The following is a 20976-nucleotide window of genomic DNA, read 5'->3' on the forward strand; positions in this document are numbered from 1 at the left end:
TATTCATCTCCGGGTGAAGTTTTGTAGCGGCCCCGCCTCGTGATGATGGCGTGAGGCCCTTTAGAATCCCAGCCCCGATCAGGGCTCCAATTATCTGAGCCACAATGTACAAGATAGTCCGAGCCAAACTCACTCGCCTCGTCACAAAATGAGCAAACGTGATAGAGGGGTTTATGTGACCACCACTCACGTGATTAAACGTCCAGATAACAGTGGCATAGCAAAGCCCAAAACAAAGAGATACCCTCACCACTTTGTTTTCCTTATCCCAATCTATGCACGAACCACAACCTACAAGAATCAGCAGGAGTGACCCGACACATTCGGCCACTACGGCCTTCCAGAAGCGGAGGGATCGAAGGTCGTCAATACTCGTCAACATCCTAAAGCGGCGCTTCCAGTCTCCGGATACGATTCTTTTAGACAAACTTCTCCGAGCAGGTCTTTCCATGAAGCCAAAGGGAAAATGTGACCAGATTCAAATATTGCAGCAAAATAACAATTGTATCGTTTTTGTTTTTATACGAAGTGATCATGATGAGGAAAGTAAAAATGATGGTGTGAGTGTGTGTCGACAAAAGTAGGCCTCTACGCCTGGGGCAGCACTTTGAGTGCATTCATCAGCTCTCACCGTGACAGAAAAGGGCCGGAGTATGGTTCCGTCACGCAAAGCATCACAGACATTTAGATCAGTACTGGGTGATCCATATCCCACCATCAGAAGCCGATGTAACATAAAAATAAGATCCCACAATGCATAGTCCCAGAGAAACTGCATTAGGTTAATCAAATAGATATTGGTCCAACTCAGAAATGTACTGATGGCATTATAATTAGTCGCGGGAATAAAAAAGGCCAGCAAAATATCATCAGATATTAATTTCATCATGTTGTTGTCTTTGATTTATCACATAAAGGTGATATGGTGTTGATACTTTAATTAATCACTAATCTAACTTCTAATGCTACATTATAATGGATATTGTTCCATTCAGGATGAGATATGCTATGAATTGTATGATTTTCATTTATCAAAGTGTACATGTTTTCGCAGAACCTTTGAAGGGAGGTAAACTATTGATGTCAAATAGAATTGATTATAGAGGTAGTATAAAGCATATCTCTGAAGAACACTCATATTTCACCCATATAATACCAAATAATCAAATATCATCCAATATTCAAGTTTCGGGTCAATTACCTTTAGTGATTTCAATATTTTAGAACATATCTTTGTTATCTGATGTATTTCAGATGATGAAATTTCAAAGTTAATGATCAATAACATCAATATTGTAAAATTATGTCTCTGATCCCACCTTTAGAGGTCCGTGTTTACTCTGTTCCAGGTTTGTATTGTTCAGTGACGTTTAAGCTTGAATATACTGTTTGTTATCTCCTTAAAGCTTATTTCATATAAAAGTATGTTTCAGATTTCAGATTTATCAACAAGTCATTGATTTGTACGTTAGGAAATAATTTGTGAAATACATGCTTTGCATTTCAATATTTTTCTTAAAGAATAAACATAGTTTTTGAACAAACAATAAGCAATTTTTGTGAGCTGGATTTGATATAAATAAAAAATATTGACAAGTAATTTTTAAACACGTTGTTGTGAAATGGTATAAACTTAAGCAAATTCTCGACTTTTCTGAAGTAATATTCTGTGGATCATAATCAACCATAAAACTAGATTTTTCAATTTAAAAAAATACACTCTTGAGAAAATTTAGCATCAAAATTCAATGTTCCCATTGCTGACATTTCAATAATTAAGTGTATTTATGCCATTGCAAGTGGAAACATAGACTAATTTTCAATTTGTCTGCTTAGAAAATCTCAAATCTGCAGTAAATTTTCTTGAAACAAACTCATCATAGTTACGGTATTAGAAAAAATACAAAATCACATAAAAATTATACCTCAAACGTAAAAAAAGATATAAACTAAATAAAAAATTAAAATTATTTTACAGAATCTAGACAGTGATTCACTCAGAAATAACAAATAGCAACAAGAATGTTGTGCGCAAAATCACACTGCAAAAAGGGTGTTTTGTTCCTTCTCAATCTGCAGTAAAATGTCGTGCACAATATTGAACAGCAACAAGAATGTTGTGTGCGGCATCACACTACAAAAAGGATGTTTTGCTCATTCCAAAACTGCAGTAAAAATATTGTGGGCAATGTTGAACAGCAACAAGACTTCTTTGCGTAATATCAAAAGCAACCAGATTTCTGCGCAGATTATCAAAAATTTAAAAGAAAATCTGTGTTCAATATCATACTGCGGAAGACCCCTTTGTGCAAATTATCAAATATTTTAGTTACATCTATTGCACACACGACGTAGAGAAAAAAAACATTAAATCTTTCAAGTGTTTTATTATGCTGAAAAGATACATATAATAAAAATATATCAGAAAATATACACTAAAAGTGTTTACTAATCAATGAAACTGATAACCTGTAAATTGTTTGAAGAATTATAAATTTCTCAAACCAAGCACATGTTTATGGAATATATATAATTTTATGGAAGACAAGGATTAAGTTTTTAAACATGTATTGTATATCTTCCACCCTTCCAGAGTCATTACTCGTCATCACAACACATCCTCATTTTTTGCACTCCTTGGGAGTGTCTTTTTTATGACGGCGTGCCCTGAAACTTGGTAGAAATGGAATGTAACTGAAAATGTTATGCCTGTACAAGAAGTCCGTGACGTAGGGTAGTTCATACACCCGAAGTCTTCTCCTCTTGTCGTCTGCTGAGTCAGACGATACCTGCTTCTTCCATTTCAGCATTCCTCGCTCCTCTCGGCTACCTGGGAAAAAGAAAGTCAGCTACAGAATTAGACAATTATCATGTTGTAAATTTTGAATTTACTAGGGAGAGGTAAATGGAAAATTAACGACATGATAACCAAGCAAATAATATAATTTAAGCACACTGATTTTTAATTCTTGTACATAAATTATCTTTTGGAAATTTTCTTTAAAGAAAAGGATAAAAATGAAAAGCTGCTAATAATAATTTTGGAAAGAATAAATTTGTACAGAGAGATTTACTCGTCTAAAAATAAATTAGTGTAAAAGTATTGAAATTAATATTAATTAATTGATTGAGTGAAACTACTACCTATATTCGATTTTTCGAATTAACCTTTCTCAGAAATGCAGTACGAGAAATTTCTAATCTATAATTTATTGAAACGTGTCATCGAAGACTGCCGTTTTCATGAAACACACGCACTCGCTCTTATTTTTGCAAACGAAACTGACAATGGCGACTCATTGATTACATATACGGTTCTTAAAAAAATATTGCATTTGGGGCAGTGAGACTTTTTCTACAATTTATTGTGCGTAGAGATGCGAACGAGTCTGACCAATATTTTCTTCGCTGTTAATATTGACAACTGTTGAAGACTGGGTCTTTATGCCCACTCAAGTAGAATATCTAAATACATTAGGAAATTAACTCTTTATTGATAAAAAGTTCACGCGGGGTTAGAAGACTCGGAATATTATTCAAGTGCAAAGAATTAAAATTGGGAGTTTAAATTTTTCTACATGCGATTTTAAACGCCTTGGTGAATAAACATTCAGTGGCCAACAGTTGGACATTGGTCAATACTAATTCGATCGGATCATAAAAGTACACCAAGAGCAACAGCCATAATGGAATTGCTACATACACTCCAAGAAGAAATCTTGACGTTAAATTGTTTAAATCTGGAATAGTTCCGAAAGGGAATTGTAATCATTCCAATCTATAATAGTTCCGAAAGGGAATTGTACAAAACAGGACGTCTTTGATTTGATTTGATAAATATAATGTAGAATCATCGGTGAATATCTGATTTATTCCACAGACAATTAAAAATATTGGTTACGAGGGCAGCCATGTGAAAAATATACCATTGATTACAAATAGTGGTGTTGAAATTTTCCAAGTGAATGAAAGTCCGTGTAACATGGGGAAGCAGAGCAGTAAACTAGGACCTAGGGAGCTCAGTGACCTTAATCTACAGACCAACTTCACCGAAGAGGAACTTCAGCAATGGTACAAAGGATTCATAAAAGAGTGCCCAAAGGGCAGTCTCACTATGGAGGAGTTCAAGAAAGTTTACGCCAATTTTTTTCCACGTGGAGACGCCACATCATTTGCTGAATATGTGTTCAAGGCTTTCGATGAGAATAAAGATGGTTCGTTAGACTTTAGAGAATTTATGTGTGCTCTCAGCGTCTCTTCAAGGGGAACTTTAGATGAAAAAATACAATTCGCCTTCAGAATCTATGATTTAGATGGAGATGGTTATATTACGAAGCCTGAGATGTTAGAAATCATTAAGGTAAGCCGACACGGGACACATGACTTTAAAACTCAAGTTTAATGTTTATTGATTTTCACAGGTTATGAATAATGGAAAAAACCGTATATGATAAATGCACGTTTCTGATATTTTTGTATTCATATGTGAATCAATATAGGTTCCATTATAAAGACCACTAATGACAATATTTTTAAATTTTCAGGCAATCCATAAAATGGTTGCATCTACAATGAAGTCTGAGCATAAGAAATCTACCCCAGAGGAAAGGACTGAACTCATTTTCAAACGCATGGACAAAAACGCAGACGACAAACTGTCGCTGGCAGAATTTAGGGATGGGGTGAAGGCGGATCAATCCATTGTTAATTTTCTGCAAGGACTGACATAAAATCAAACCACCCATTTGTAAGAATGGTACCGGATAGTGATGTCTGTTACTGTAAGCAGTCTCTGTATTAGGAGATAAAACATTTGTCTATAAATAAGTAAGTGTGGTATTGCAACACTTTCTATCGAATCTTGATTCAAAACACTCTACCGACTCACATCGAAGTTCATATTGAAAAATCAAACCTCGTACATGTATAAGGAGTCATCACAATAACAAAAGAAATAAATTTCAAAGGATTTGTGTATAAACGGAAATTTGGTTTTAAGCTTTAGATCCGTTAAGCAGGAATTCCAGCTTCTGATCAACATATTGCTAAACCTTCGCTGCACATGTATGCTTAATTGGACTTACAGTAAGTTTAAATAAATTAAAGTAAATTTTAGCTGAAGATATTTATCATCCTACTAATTCGCTAAGAGAGTTTTCCCATACTGCTTGAACTTTTTTACATTTAATCACAACCATTAACATAAACATTTAGAAATTTCTTACAAAAACTTTCTGTACAAGTCACCGAACAATCAACGCATGTCTATGCGAGTCTCGACTTTTTTGTACGGAAGATATATTCGTTTATGACGATAGGGAAAGTAACAACATGTTACTCCTAAATCGTAGAACGTAACTTGTCAACAGAAAACTCACCCGGCCTTGTCTGGTCAACTTGTTGTGCAAAAACGATACATTTGTACGTAAATGATCAATATAGCTTATCAACTGTAAGAGAGGATTTTGATTTTTACCTGGCACCGTGTTATCTAGGAGGAAGCCCACCACCCCTCCCACAAACATCGACGTACTCAGTAACACGAGTATCACTTGATCTGCTTCTGCATTGCCTTGGTGAAGTAGATATTAAATTGATTAATCAGTTATTTGTACATTTATAAACTATTGAATTGGAGCAAATAAAGTACGATATTTGTTATGTATATAATTTCTTTATCCATTTTCCTGAGCATCTTATACTGGGGTTACTGTGGAACAAACAGATACAGTAATTCTTACCTGTGTTTATGACCCCTTTTCGTTTGTTGAGGTAATTGGGAATCATAAGTCCTAGCAACAGTGAAAGTCCTATAATGCAGAGATTTCTTCCAGACGACAAGTTCACAAACTGTAAACTGGATAAACCCACTGACGTCACCATTCCAAAACTGATGACGACAATACCTCCCAGAACTGGTTTTGGCATCATAGTCAAAAGAGCGCCAAATTTACCAAATATTCCACACAGGATAAAAATAATTCCAGCTGCCTGAAAGGCTCTTCTACTGGCAATCTTAAAGAAAAAAGTTTTCGATTATTTTCAGCAGAAATAGAATATTGAATGGAAAATGGAAGTGCTGTGAGCAGCAAGCTCACAAAAAGATACCCCTATTCCCCTCTGAGTACAAAAGCAAAGTACGTTTTTTACTTTGATAAAGTCCTAAAATCTGTCTGATCAAAACATTTAGAAGGAGCATATATTAATAAAAATAAAGATTCTGTGAAATCTGAACGAATTTTATTTAGTTAAGTAGCAAAGTAGAAGACTGTTGATGATAAGAGATGAGCATCCCTAAGCGTAACAGACGTACAAAACGACTGACAGACGGAAAGACGGACACCCGCTCATCAAGCGGGGGAGGGAGTATAATAAGCATTCAAGAAGCAATCAGAAAACATACCTTAGTAAAACCAATAGCACCAACGTTTTGACTGTAAGAAGTAGTTGCACCCCCTGAGCCCACCGCTCCTGAGATTAGGCTGCCAAAGCCTTCTATAGCAATGCCTCTGTTTACAGCATGTGCAGGCGGCGGTGATTCGCCGGATATCCGTGCACATGCGTAGTAATCGCCCACAGATTCAATGATAGAAGTTAATGTTGCTGCCATCATACCCATATAGCTTGCTGCACTTACTGTCGGCAGTCCCCACTGACCTAGGTAGGCAATAATTTGTTGCAATTCCCTCATGTAAATTAAAGTTGCTATTTGACTATAACTCCCTCATGTAAATTAAAGTTGCTATATTATTACTATTTATTGTTGGTGCAGAATCTTTACTGAGATGCTTAAAGACATACGGATGCCTTGTAAATTATATGGTTATTAATATTCGCTCACCTGGGTATGGGAAGAAGAACCAGTTGGCGTTGTGTAAGACTTTAACACTGGCATCCGTTCTCGCCTGATACTCCAGAGCCTTAGGATTGTCAGAGAAGGCGCCAGAGATCGTCAGGATACCACATACCAGCCAAGATATCAGTACGGCCAATATAACCTTAAACGGTGGAAAGGATCTCACATCTCAAATAAATGTATGTGCAATTAATAAACCAGACATCTTGATATAATTAACTTTTATTAAACATGGAGAGGTACAGAGAACCGTAATATAATTTCCCTCAATAAACCTACGAAACAGAGAGGATGGTAATTTTCAAAATAAAAAGGAACATTAACTTCCAAGCTGAGCTTAGTTAATGTAGGATATTAACTCACAGGGAGCAGTTTGAAGGCCGGGTAGCTGATGTACACGCATCCTTTCTTTCTCTGGTAGACCTTCATTGGAATAGATACGTTTCCGAGATACAAAGAGAACAGTATAACTAGGAATAACGTCCTGTAAAAGATAGCAAAGTAACAGAAACAAAAGCACAGTATAACCAGGAATAACGTCCTGCAAAAGATAGCAAAGTAACAGAAACAAAAACACAGTATAACTAGGAATAACGTCCTGCAAAAGATAGCAAAGTAACAGAAACAAAAGCACAGTATAACTAGGAATAACGTCCTGCAAAAGATAGCAAAGTAACAGAAACAAAAGCACAGTATAACTAGGAATAACGTCCTGCAAAAGATAGCAAAGTAACAGAAACAAAAACACAGTATAACCAGGAATAACGTCCTGCAAAAGATAGCAAAGTAACAGAAACAAAAACACAGTATAACCAGGAATAACGTCCTGCAAAAGATAGCAAAGTAACAGAAACAAAAACACAGTATAACCAGGAATAACGTCCTGCAAAAGATAGCAAAGTAACAGAAACAAAAACACAGTATAACCAGGAATAACGTCCTGCAAAAGATAACAAAGCAACAGAAACAAACACAGGACAGTATAACTAGGAATAACGTTCTGCAACAAAACAACAACAAAGTAACAGAAACAAAAACACAATGTAGTCGGGAATAACTTTCTACAAAAGGAAACCAAGTAAAAGAAACATACAGTGCCGATTGCGGTTGTGTTTGCATCGCGAGTGATGAAAACATCGAGCTTCGATCAAAAGAGAGAGGGAAAAGTTTAAAAATTAACAGAAACAAATTACTAAAAGTAAGGTCAGTGTGCCTCAAGATTTCAAAACAGTAAAGGGAAAGATCGATAATTTTGGAGAGTTTGTGATTTTTTAGACTAGACAAATACATCTCGTATATGCGAGGGCTGTTCAATAAATAATGTCCTGAACTGTATGACATACAATACAGATATCATAATTATGACATTAAAATTGACTTTCTCTCATTACTGAATCTTTAATGAATTTATAACAGTTTATGTGACCACTTTTCATCACATAGTTTCATCGTGAGAAGCTGGGAAACAAGGGTTATTCGAGACACTGCATTATAAATGAATGGTAAAGAATCAGTGAACTCGAGTGAAAATAAAAACTTCATTAAAGCTGCTTTAAAACTTTTTAAAAATCCCAAAGAAATATTCACTGAAATATGTGACATTTACAGCAACCAATGACTGTTTTATAGACAAATGAGCAGGTGGATTTCAATGATAAAATTTTATATAATGGGCATCAAAAATGGGTACCGTCCTTGCCAACAAAAATCATAACAACTTATGTACTGTTTGCCAAATTTCAACAAATAATATTTAATGATGTACGATTGACTTTAAGACACATAGCAAATTTGATAGACATCATATCGGGAGTAGTTTACACAGTTTTTAAGAAACGTTTGACGGTAAAAAAGCTTGGTACTCAAACGTCACACTATATTTTGAAAAATAAGTGAAAACGACAGCGTGTACGAATGTCTGAACAATTATTTTAAAATATCAGTAATTGTAGTTATCCACGTTTGTTTGATATTCAAACAGATAATGGAACATGAATCTATTGCTTAAAACCCTCAAAACAAAATTTACCATAAGATGTACTTGATAATTTTAAAAACAGCGAAGGTCTGACAAGAGCAAAGATATGCAAGAGAACAAAGACATATTTATATGTAATTTTCTTAAATATAATATTAGTGGTATTGTTGTTCAAATTCGTATTCGGGGAGACAGTTTAATTTCTGGAGGAGTCTAGAAAGCAATTTTTTTGCAAAAAAATCGAAAGGTTTATTAGAGGAAGGACCCAGAATCAGGAATCCACTACAAATTTCTTCATGACAGCTTCCAAACCCGCACACCCTGAAGAGTAAAGGGTTTTCGGGATAAACAGAAAGTTAATGTTTTTTTCACATTAACAATATTTGCCAGATCTTTGACCTTTTGACTTGTTTCTATTTCCAAACTTGAAAAAACACCTTTCAGAAGGAAGAAACAAGTCCAGGAAATTATTGGATCTTCCATTTTCTAGTATACTAAGGGTCATACCCAAAAATGAGTTCTTAAAACAATCAGACATTGGATAAAAAAATGTTACGGACACGTGTTTTAATTAAAAGAGATTAATAAGTAAAATCATGAAGACTAAATCATTGAAAAGCGTCTTTTGCTTCTTTCCGAGCACCTAGGACATTATTTATTGAACAGCCCTCGTATGCTGTACTCAATAGTCTTGTTCGATCAGTATTTCTTGCAGGCCTGTGGAACTACGGGTGTTGGTGCTAGGTCTCCTACTGTTTTGCACTCACAATTTTGGGTGAGGGTGGACAATTTGGCGACGCTATTTCATAAAAAAATTGACCAGTACTTAAAAGAAGACTCTACTCCATCCGGAGTTTTGGCAGTGAATATCTTTGTCTAACTCATATAATTTTTGTGTCCCCGATCGTTGTGACGGACTTGTCTTGTGTTGTATGCCTCATGTTATGATCTTTGAGAAAATAAATACATATGTATCTTTAAGGTTGTTGCTGTCTTTGGAATATTTCGGGTTGATCGATTTCGTAAATATCGGAGTAAAATACGGTACAGCCAGTGTTTAACGTCAGACAAAGGGAAACCAAGTATGGTATAATGAAGACAACAAAAACAAACAGTGCAGGTAGAAATTGTTCTAAATGGGAAATAAAAATGAAAGAAAAATTCATTCAGGAAACAGGGAGTTTTACTGGTTTTTCAAATATCGGAAATTCAAAAAATTGCAAAAAAGGGCAAAAAAGGAAGGATTTTTTTTAGATATTAAAGTAAGAAGCTGTAATTTAAGCTACTCAATAAATTTGCACCTTCATTAAAATACCAGTATATTCCAATGTCTTTCAAAATAATTAAGTTGTCTTACATAGCTGCTATGCCCCAGTGTGTCTCACAGAACACAATGGAGACGTCTATCAGGGACAACCCGACCAGCGTGATAGTAGGCACGATTGTCAGTGGTCCGATAAACTTCAAAAGCCAGCCCAGCAGCCCAGTGGCACCAATCAAAATTTGTGTTAGTGAGGCCAACATTATCCCACCTTGAATCTAAATAAAACATTCAAGATATTGATATATCTATAAATTATACATCCTAGTTTTATGAAATATTCAGGGAAATGTTTACCATAATTTCAAATTACTTCATTTATTCCCACAGTCTTGTAGAAGTTATGTCGCAGCGCAGTTTTGAATATACGACAACGCAATATCATTTTGCATTCTATATTATTTTGTTTTTATATGGTCATTTTAAAATAGAGAGCATGATTTACTGCCTTTAGAAAAAGTTAATTAACGAAATCACACGTGTGCGATATTATAATGACGTTTAACTTGCCTCTCTCATACGTGACTGCCATACTTCAGTAGGGTCGTACACAGGAGGCGAGGTGCCGTTACTGCTACTGTTGGTAATTGTAAGGTTCCCCGATGACGAGGCTGTCAAATTAAAATTAAGAGTTTATGTTTTATCTACAGCGTTTTCCATCCAGTTGAAAGTGTCGAATTTTGATTCATTAAAAGAACCGGATAATGGCAGAAATATGATTACCATATCGTTTGAAGGGGATCAACAGGCCAATCAAAATGATAATGGTTTTAATTGTTTATTTTCTTTAATTTAAAAATAGAATTTAAGTATAAAATCATGGAAGAAAGAAGAAGTTCTGTTAGAATACCTATCTTTTTTCACTCTGTAATTGAGTATTTCTGCTTGTTTAAGAATACCATTATCAAGGTTAAAGTATTTTTTTTTAAAAGAAAAACCTTGGATTTCTGGACACTTCCATATTGGGATGCTCATCAGGGCCGAGATGGCGGGAAGGAACTTATGGCAGCCGCCCTGTATCAGCGGAAGTCTACAACACAGGGGTTCTCATTGACATATGAATAAAGATTTGATTCAAATGTAAGATTTCTTTTATTATTTAGAACTAAGATTTTAATTTGTGGTCATGCAAAAGATAAATGAGGAGATATTTTCAGACCAGCTTGTTGTTATGACATCCGGCTACTTCAGGATATACTTTTAATTTTTTTTATTGATTCATACTTTTTAAAATGTTTATTTTATGATTTTCCTGGAATTGTTCTTGCGCACTGATGACGGGATGGGGGATGGGGGTGGGGATCAATCTAAGCTTCATCCTAAAACGGACCAAATGCAATGAAACTAATCTAAATTGAACTTTACTTGAAAGTCACACACGACCACATTTTATTTAAGTGTGTGCTCTGATCCATGTCAAATAGAACTTAATTATTGAATAACTCGACCAACGACCTTCAAATCTTAATCAATGACCAGAACAGTGGACCTGGCGATATACTACTATATGATTGTGAATGTTTAATTTCAAGGAGAAGAGTGTCTGTTTGTTGATTCCATTATAGAGGCAAACAAAATTATAACTTGCAGAAAGGGCACAAAATGAATTCTGTTGTAAATATATATTTAATGTGTTACAGTTTATATACATCTTAATAGCATTGTCTCGGTATATCCTGTCCAAAGCTTGCATATTGATTTTATAAGTACATGTTGTCAATGTTCAGTTGTATAAATCAGTTTTTTTCATTGATTTTCATAATGAAATAATTATTTCAAAATAATACGTTTTTTAAATTAGATGAGAGTTCTAAGGAAACCCAAATTTTCCATTTCTGTATATCAACTTTAATTTCCAAGTCAATATTAACTTTAAAATACTACAAACTCTAATTTTGTCATATCCCTCCCCAAGTTTACTACTGACCTGTTACCTATTTTATCTTATCAAAATGAACATGCTGTGCCACAGTTTATAACATGTGTCAGGGCAAGTGCTCTACAGATTTGGTTTGGTTTGTACAAAGCCTGAACAAATAACCATTCTTCAATATAACAAAATACATTTAAATCAAATAAAACATAAAAAAAAATCTATCGATAAACATTTTATGAAACTACACAGATATCCCTGCAAATACATGTAGCTTGTTTTTTTTTTTTAAAAAAAATCATATATGTATGTAGCATGTGTATCATTGTTATTTCCCCCAGCAAAGAAATAGACATATTTTATCCCCCGCGCTCCATACTTAGCATTCTTGTGAGGTTAAGTGCTTGACCAGCTGTCTCACCTGACGCCGATCGTACACTGTAGGAACGTACACACGCCGACCATAAACAGGAAAGTGGACATGATCTCCGCCGTCACGAGCTCCATGTCCCCTACACAGATGTAACGACTGACGATAATAGGGATGGAAATCGTCGAACTGATGCTCAGCAGGACTTGCTATTAAAAAGATTTTTAAAATTAAATATTTTCCTCTTAGAGAAAGAGAGAGAGAAAGAGAGAGACTCAGAGAGAGAGAGATTCATTGTCACAATCTTCTCCAAGTTTATACTTGCTACTGTGAAGAAAGTAAGGATAGTGTCGAAGGATAATATTGCTGCTGAAGTCATAAAACACATGTATTTACCTGTAATCCATACACAAAGCATAGATGAATGGGAGGGTCATCGGCCACACGGTATTCCAGCTGGCGGGCTATGTCACTGATACCCTCCTGGGAATCCTCCGCTGGGAGGGGGGCCCCACAGCAGGGCACCGTAACCTCCGTAATCTTAGGGGTAGGGGCTTTAACGCCATTGTCGTCCGATCTGGAAGTAAGAGGAACGCGAACTTCACTATCATTCATGATTGTTTACGAAAAAGCTCTAAAGCAGTACGCACGTACAACGACCTGATTTTTATCACTCGTAAGGCAGGAAAATATGACAAATAGAAAAACTGTCAGTCAACAGGCCGAAGCCAGCTGTGCTCAAAAGACATTAATTAATTACTACAGCTAGTTATTATAAATGCCAATTATTTCACTTTATGATGATTAAGATGCTACACGACTGAGGAAAGGGGGAGGGGGTGACCCATCATTTTGACATTTAATTACATAATAATATATACCCTCCTTCGATATTGAAATTGATGAATTTACTCGTATTGTTCTAAAAATGTTTACTTCTAAATAAGAAGTAGAATCAAAGTCCTTTTATGGCTATCCCTTGTTGGTTAAATATTTACCCATAATCAACTTGTTCTCTAAAAAAAGGTCTAAAAAAGATTTTGAAAATTTGCTCTATGACCCCTCTTTCTCCGAAACAAACATCAGATTGTTGGTAATTCGGTCTCTATATTTTCAGCTCACCCGAGCCAAAGTCTTGATTCAGCTTTCCTTAAAATATACCTGTCATTTGATGTCTGTAGATATTCCAAATTCGCGACTGATGGGTCAATTTCATCTTAGTTTTTTTCCAAAGTGATTTAGTCGAAAAAAATCATTCCGTATTTGCTTATCCTGAATACATTGATTTGGGCTACAAATAACAGTAATAACAGTTTTCCAGAGAGAGAGAGAGACTGCAACCTCAAGCTGTTTTTAACATCTTGTCTTGCTTTCTTGAAAGCATCTTTTATAATCCTGTTTAAGAATTATTTTCTTTAATTTTCCCATGTATTTCTTGTATTTAAAATTTACAGAAATTTTCACAGAATCAAGACAATATCACTAGGTGATGGTATTAGTAGATAAAATTTGGCCGTTTTGCATTTGAGTCAATGCCAGGTCAAGGTCATTATCTTTTCCCAGGACATAGAGGAAAAATATTACTGTTGCCAATCGTTATAAAAAGATCAATTTTTTATATTTATATTTAATTTTTAATCTTTGCTCAAAGCAAAGCCCAGGGGTCTCGGCTTTGAGAAACGAATGGTGTATAGAAAATGCATAGACAAAAGACGAATAGGAAAAGGTAAAATTTGTCAAATCGATATCAAACCTCGATATACTGTAAATTAAGATTGTTTAATTTATGGACTGACAAAATTATTTGCTTCCAAAAATAGGCTGATGATTCAGGTGAGCGGTTTGCCCCACAGGCCTCTTGATGCAATTTTCGCCTTTTCAACACTTTACTCTGTGGTTTGTGACAATATTGATGTTTAATATAGCCTACACCTATCCTAAAGGTAAAGGTCAAATAAACTTACTTCTGGTATTTGAATGATAACATCCAATCGTTACATTATTAAACAATTAACCGATCCTTACTTCTAAATAAGGAAGGAGAAAACACAACCAGCAATACAGAACAATCAGACGTGTATCCATATGTACAATGTATATCAAATTTCCCTTGGAATGTACACATAATAAACCCTTTTTCTCCATAAGAAAGCTTCGTGGTGTTTTGATACTGAAGTATACAATATGTAGAAATCTGTATAATAATATACGTGTAATTATTATAAATATTATATACAATTTACAGAGATTAAAAGATAATTGAAACAAATGGCTAAAACTTCTGTTCTAAATTTTGAATATACCGGATGGTAGTACGTTAAATATAAAATTTAGAACAGGACTCTATTCATTTTTAAGGAAAATCTGTTAACTACATGTAATAATACTATAGCTCTTGTTTGACCATACTTACATTACTGAAAGGCTGAAGTTTTGGGTCATGTTTTCCACAAATCAAAAATAAAAACTGAAAAAAATATAAAAAAAAATATTAAGCAATTGTTGACATTACATTTGATTTAAAAAAAAAATATATATATATATTTCATGTATATACAGGAGTGTGCTTGTTACATTTCGTTTGTCATGTTTTTATTAAAATATTTCTTCTTTTTAAGGTCTTCCGTTTCAGACGGAAGACCTTATAGTGATTCTACTGTTTCTTTTTATTATTATTATTTTTTTCCCCTTTTCTTGTCAGGCGGATTTCTCAGAGATGGATGGACGGATTTTCTTGAAATTTTCAGGGATGATAGAGAATGAAAATACGCTCAGAATATTTTTTCATTTTTTCAAAAATCACTTCCGGTCGTCAGATATGTCCGATTTCCGTCTTATTCAAAAATATTTTGTCATAGTCATATCTCAGAAACGGTAAGAGATTAAGACACCAAACTTATATGAGTAATAGATCTTGATAAGTAGGCGAGTCCATTTGGGTTAAGATTGTCCGCCGTCACTTCCGGTCGTCACAGGAAGTGATCAAAGAAATCGAAAATTTCAACTTTTTCTTTTTTGGAACTTTTTTTGCATCATTTTATAGCATCTTATTTGTAGTTTCGAAATATGTCAGTCCCACCGGAAACAAAAACGACAACTTCCGGTTATTCGAGAAAAACTGCATAATTTGAGTATTTTTCTTTCTCATAAATATTTTTTATAGATTAAGTATTTGTAATGATTTTTGGATATGTAATGCAAACTACAACTGTCTACAATAAAGTCAAATATCTTTTTAAAATTCACTTCCGGTCGCGTGATTTTCTGTCCTCAAAATGAAAAGTTTTCATAGCTAGATCTCATCAACGGTAAAAGATTAAGACACCAAACTTTAACAAGTGGTAGATCTTGAATAGGCAAAACCTCTCACTTCCGGTCGTCACGGGAAGTGATCAAAGAAATCGAAAAATTCAACTTTTCTTAATGAAAACTTTTTTGCATCACATTATAGCATCTTATTTGTAGTTTTGAAATATGTCAGTACCACCGGAAACAAAAACGACAACTTCCGGTTATGAGAGAAAAACTGCATAAATTAAGTGTCGTACTATCCCATAAATATTTTTTGTGGATAAAGTATTTGTAATGATTTTTGGATATGTTTATCAGACTGCAACTGTCTACATTAAAGCCAAAAATCTTTGTAAAATTCAATTCCGGTTGCGTTATTTCCTGTCTTCAAAATGGGAAGTTATCATAGCTAGATCTTGTAAACGGTAAAAGATTAAGACACAAGACTTATAGGAGTGATAGACCTCGACGAGTAGGCAAACTCGTTTGGGTTTCCATTGTCCGCCGTCACTTCCGTTTGTCACAGGAAGTGAACAAATAAATCAAAAATTTCAATTTGTTTTATGGAATCTTTCTTAGTAATACATTTTAGCATCTTATTTGTAGTTTTGGAATATGTCAGTACCACTGGAAACAAAAACGACTTCTTCCGGTTATGAGAGAAAAACTGCATAAATTAAGTGTCGTACTATCCCATAAATATTTTTTTTTTATATAAAAAGAGCATTTGAGATGATTTTAGGGCATGTTATTCACACTGAAATGTCTAGAAAAACCGCAAATATCTTTTCAAAAATTTACTTCCGGTCACGTGATTTCTTGTGATAACATTACGAGATCTCTTAAACTGTAAGAGATCAAAACACTAAACTTTTTTGAATGATATACCATGAAGATAGGGCAACAGATATAGAGTAAATTGCGTTCGACGTCAATTCCAGTCGTCACAGAAAGTGATAAAAACAAGCTAATTCAGAAAATTCGTGTCCCCCGCTTAGGGAAAAAGTCGGATCCCCCTGACTGAATTAGTAGAATTAATAAATGTATACATGTATACTGATGCAAATAAAATACATGTATGTCAATATGCGTATAAAGATTTGATTGCTTATTCTCTATTATGTGTATAGAAGATTCTTTTTATATGGAATATTTATCACACTGTAATAATGCTTTTATAACCTCATAAATTTTTCTTTTTACATGCTGAATACTATCATTTTAAAAAAAAAAAGAAAATTTAAAAAAAAAAGGATCGTCCGAGATTTGATCCCGGGACCTCTCACTTATGAAGCGGGACACATACCACTAGACCACGGAGGCGCTTTAAATGTTGTCGCGTATATGCAGAAGTGAAGTCACATACATGTATATATTCATGCTCGATATTGTCAAAATTTTACACAATCCATGGTGTTTGATTTATTTAGCCTTTATTAAACAGTTCTAATAGATGGTATAAGAATATAAAAACGTGTTTTATACGCAATAACTCTCCGCATGCCCCTGTGCTAAAAATAGCGACATGTAATACTATAAATACTAATAAAACAAACGGGGCGGGGCACTTTGAGAGGGGTGAGAGAGGTCCTAGGGAGTTTTGGTATAAAATTACATTGCATAAGCTCAAAATCTTCTTGAAATATCGCCCGGGAATGATAGTGTTACACACAGACAGAATGTATAAATTTACGACCTTGAACTTTGACCTTTTGACCTCAAAATCGATAGGGGTCTTCCCTAGGCCACTGGGAGTTGTTATGTAAAATTTCATTGCAATAGCTCAAATGGTTCTAGAGATATCGTGTGGAAACGAAAGTGTTATAACAGACAGAATTTGCTTATTTATGACCTTGACCTTTGACCTTTTGACCTCAAAATCAATAGGGGTCTTCTTTAGTCCATAGGGAGTTGCTATGCTAAATTTCATTGCAAAAGCTCAATGGGTTCTCGAGATATCGTGTGGAAACGAAAGCGTTACAGACAGACAGAAAGACGGACGGACAAACCCAAATTAATATCCCCCACTTTTCAAGCGGGGAACAAAAATTGAAAATAATTTTTGTAAATGTAATTAAGACTATCATTGTCTAAAGTAACGTCGAGAATCGAATCTTGGTAAGTTACACCTCCGGCCGTTTGTTTTCCTTAAATCATTTAAAATATTATATGCCTTTTTAACATAGATAAAAGCTCATTCATGCAAATAAATAGAGGAGAACGGAAGACCTTCTTTGTTGCTGTAGCAACAAGAGTTTCTAGTTTTTTATATTTTTTTATTGGCTTTCACAAGTACACAAAGCAGACTATATATATATATATATATATATATATATATATATATATATATATATATATATATATATATATATATATATATATATATATATATATATAAGCAAAGCATATAAACACATATACATGGTGAATGTCTTGATAATTTCGTTCGTTTACAGCAGTACAAAGTTTACTTGTATACGTGAAAGTTATTTTATTTTAAAAGAAAAAAAGGGGGGGGTCAGCAGTAGTAGGAAAATGCATTCAAATGTTTATAATTAACTAATGTAAATCCTAAAAATTAGCATATAATTACATTTTACCATAAAAATAAATGATTTTTTTTTCAAAGTACATCACAGATTTTTTGCCAGTGCCTTTCATATTCCATATATTTACAACTTTGTAATAACAACACCTTTTTTATAAAAATTCTGTCTATAATCCTCTTTAAAATATTTCTTAATTTGCTACAAAAGAGTTTGAAAATCATAAGAATTCGGTTATTCATTGGTGATGCGAAATCCAAAACTCCATACAAAACTGAAAGTAAGCAGAACTGTTATATTTTTAAATATCAGCTAATGGATATGAACTGCTATGTTGTCCTTTGTCAACAACTTTATTACCTGCTTCAATTGACCATTCTGCTTAGCAAGCAAGTTACGTTTGATTTTTGTGACAAATTGCAAGGCAGAAAATTGTGAAATATAGTGTTTCATGTTTTGAAGATTTTTAAAAGAGTGAAAATCGACCAAAGTTTAAAAACTGAGGAGAAGCTTACGTCAAAATTTTAAAATTTAAACATTTCAATTTCTAATTTTAACAAAATGTTTATTAAAATTATGTTTGAGCAATATTTAAGGTTCATTGATACTATGAAAAGAGAGATAACTTTTAACGACAAAAATGCATGTCATTCCTTCATAAATTTGTCTATTGAAGTGTCTTTTTTGGCCAATTTTGCCCTGCAAGCTATGCTAAAAGGATTTTTGAATCTTAAATATTGAAGTTTTTGACTTAAGAGTCAAATACATGAATACTTTAGCTGAAAGCTTATCAATAAAACCTATTTACGCGCATAATGCTTGTATATTAGTTCTGCTTGTGTCGGTTCAATGACCGTTAATAAAGAAATTCGAAACAACAAGCCTGCACAGATATGACTTTTGCAATAATTTTAATATAAAAAATTAAAGTGCATATTTAATGTTCACGCAGAGAAGTTAAAAAAGACAAAACTTAAGATACCGATTAAAAACTTTTAAGCACAGTCATATATATGCATATTTACCCGGTATTATACATGAAACATATCAAATCATTAAAACTGTTGACCACTCACACGACTCTTCACCTTTTGATCTCCATTTGTCCCATCTCTTCTCTGTCTACGATCTAGATCCCGTCTAACTAAAGATGTTTGATAACATTCTCCTTTATAATGTACATTCTTATACTGTGAGATTCCGTGATATGCAAATGTTTTCCTTGAAAAGCATTTCCAGAAAATTTTCGTGCAAATAATGGATTGGTTCGTCTTTAATCAATGAAATTCTAACAACGGGGTTTTATTTCAACGGTAATTGAAATCCTCATTAATAATGATAGAAACCAAACCTTTCAAAAGTTAAACATTTAGCCACTTTAATAATACATGTAATAAAAAAAAGGTTTTTTCAGAACTGTTCCAGGTCATATAAAACAAAATCTACCAACCTTCACAAAAATGAACGACAGCAAATTTTGATTTATTTTGTAAAATAAATATCTGTAAATGTCCGTATTTTAAATACGGTAAATATACACTTCTAGCCATTCTACGTCAGAATCAAGAAGCATCTCAGAAAAATTCATTGAAAATGGAAGAGTCCTAAGGATATATTTCCTTCAAACTTGTTTTTAAAGTAAACATAAATATTTACTTACTCAGTTTAAACAAATTAAAACCTTGAAGTAATGTGACACCCTTACCGGTCACCCACCCGCTCTCTAAGGCCAGCAATTACTCGTGACTGGACAACACTTTCCTCCAAACTAATGTTTACCTGTTTCATCTGCTCGACAGAGCGTCCTCTAGCAACAAAATGTCCTCTTTATCTAGAGTTAGATCTGAAGAACCTTTTTATGGAAGGTTTATAAAGGTAAAAAAGTATTTTCAATAAACGGTGAAAAGAGCACTATTTGTCATATATGTATGTGAAGTTGGTGTCACTCGTCATAAAACATCCAAAAAAAAAAAAAAGGAACAGACGCGACAGTCTTCATGGTCTATATTTTATGTCGAGTTCACCTTGAGAACTGGGGTATATGGTAGCTGCAGAACTGTAGCTCTCCGAAAAAATATTTTGACAGACCGGAGAGCTACATTGCCACCCATTGAAAAAACTGTATATTTATTGCGCACAAAAAAGTGCGCTGTTTATCGATTTATTTCTCAAAGTTTTTAAATCTATCATCTCAAAATATTACTAACCGTGTGTTCCTAACATATTTTTTCACTGTTTCCACAACAAAACATTCCATATAATTGTTGTTAATAGCCCTCCTGGCTCCTGGCCCTGAACACGAGATCATCGAAAATTTCGTCTATTTATACTGCCATTTTGGTTTGCAAGATGATTCGGATTATTGCGCCATGTGTAGATGTCAACTACAAAAGTACTTGATAGAGAAGTACAGAATTTGTCAAAATCCAAATTTTATGCAATTGAGGTAAAAATTTGGAAGAATTAATCCATAACCAAGCGCAACAATAAATATACAGTTTTTTCAATGTGTGTCACTGTAGCTCTCCCGTCTGTCAAAATAATTTTTCGGAGAGCTACAGTTCTGCATCTAGGGTATGTAGACGAAAATAACTATTTCTTTATAAAACATCCAAAAAACGAACAGACGCGACAGACTTCATGGTCTATATTTGATGTCAAGTTCACCTTGAGAACTGGGATATATAGACAAAAACAACTAGTTCTTTATAAAACATCCAAAAAACGAACAGACGCGACAG

The 20976-nt window shown here is 34.0% G+C and overlaps 3 protein-coding genes across 13 annotated transcripts; 1 reads left to right on the forward strand and 2 right to left on the reverse strand.

Moving 5' to 3' along the window:
• Nucleotides 1–4: 4 nt before the first annotated feature.
• LOC134257929 (aquaporin-4-like) lies at nt 5–525 on the reverse strand (the record flags this gene model as incomplete). Its single annotated transcript, XM_062740499.1, has 1 exon — nt 5–525. A coding segment is annotated over exon 1 (447 nt), but the record flags the coding sequence as incomplete, so codon positions are not given.
• A 1842-nt stretch (nt 526–2367) lies between these two features.
• On the reverse strand, nt 2368–20078 carry LOC134257938 (solute carrier family 23 member 1-like). 11 transcript variants are annotated; one of them, XM_062740513.1, is made up of 14 exons: nt 20015–20029; nt 19312–19379; nt 14812–14865; nt 12795–12975; nt 12450–12607; nt 11094–11185; nt 10666–10766; nt 10192–10373; nt 7220–7340; nt 6842–6998; nt 6404–6657; nt 5742–6015; nt 5477–5572; nt 2368–2830 (listed from the first exon to the last, which is right to left on the reverse strand). In XM_062740513.1, exons 3-14 carry the CDS (start codon nt 14838–14840, stop codon nt 2622–2624), a joined length of 1854 nt encoding a protein of 617 aa, XP_062596497.1. In that variant the 5' UTR covers nt 14841–14865; nt 19312–19379; nt 20015–20029; the 3' UTR covers nt 2368–2621. The 11 variants fall into 11 exon arrangements, with proteins under 11 accessions (XP_062596497.1, XP_062596495.1, XP_062596496.1 ...); XM_062740511.1 differs by lacking the exon at nt 20015–20029 and adding an exon at nt 19941–20011; XM_062740512.1 differs by lacking the exon at nt 20015–20029 and adding an exon at nt 19896–19960.
• LOC134257940 (neurocalcin homolog) lies at nt 3330–5479 on the forward strand. The gene is made up of 2 exons (XM_062740520.1): nt 3330–4360; nt 4545–5479. The coding sequence occupies exons 1-2, from the start codon at nt 3983–3985 to the stop codon at nt 4728–4730; spliced, it is 564 nt and encodes a 187-aa protein (XP_062596504.1). The 5' UTR covers nt 3330–3982; the 3' UTR covers nt 4731–5479.
• Nucleotides 20079–20976: the final 898 nt, after the last annotated feature.

Source organism: Saccostrea cucullata, unplaced genomic scaffold, assembly GCF_032062105.1.
Source record: "Saccostrea cucullata isolate Sc308-1 unplaced genomic scaffold, CSIRO_AGI_Scuc_v1 ctg800, whole genome shotgun sequence".
Classification (NCBI taxonomy): domain Eukaryota; kingdom Metazoa; phylum Mollusca; class Bivalvia; order Ostreida; family Ostreidae; genus Saccostrea; species Saccostrea cuccullata.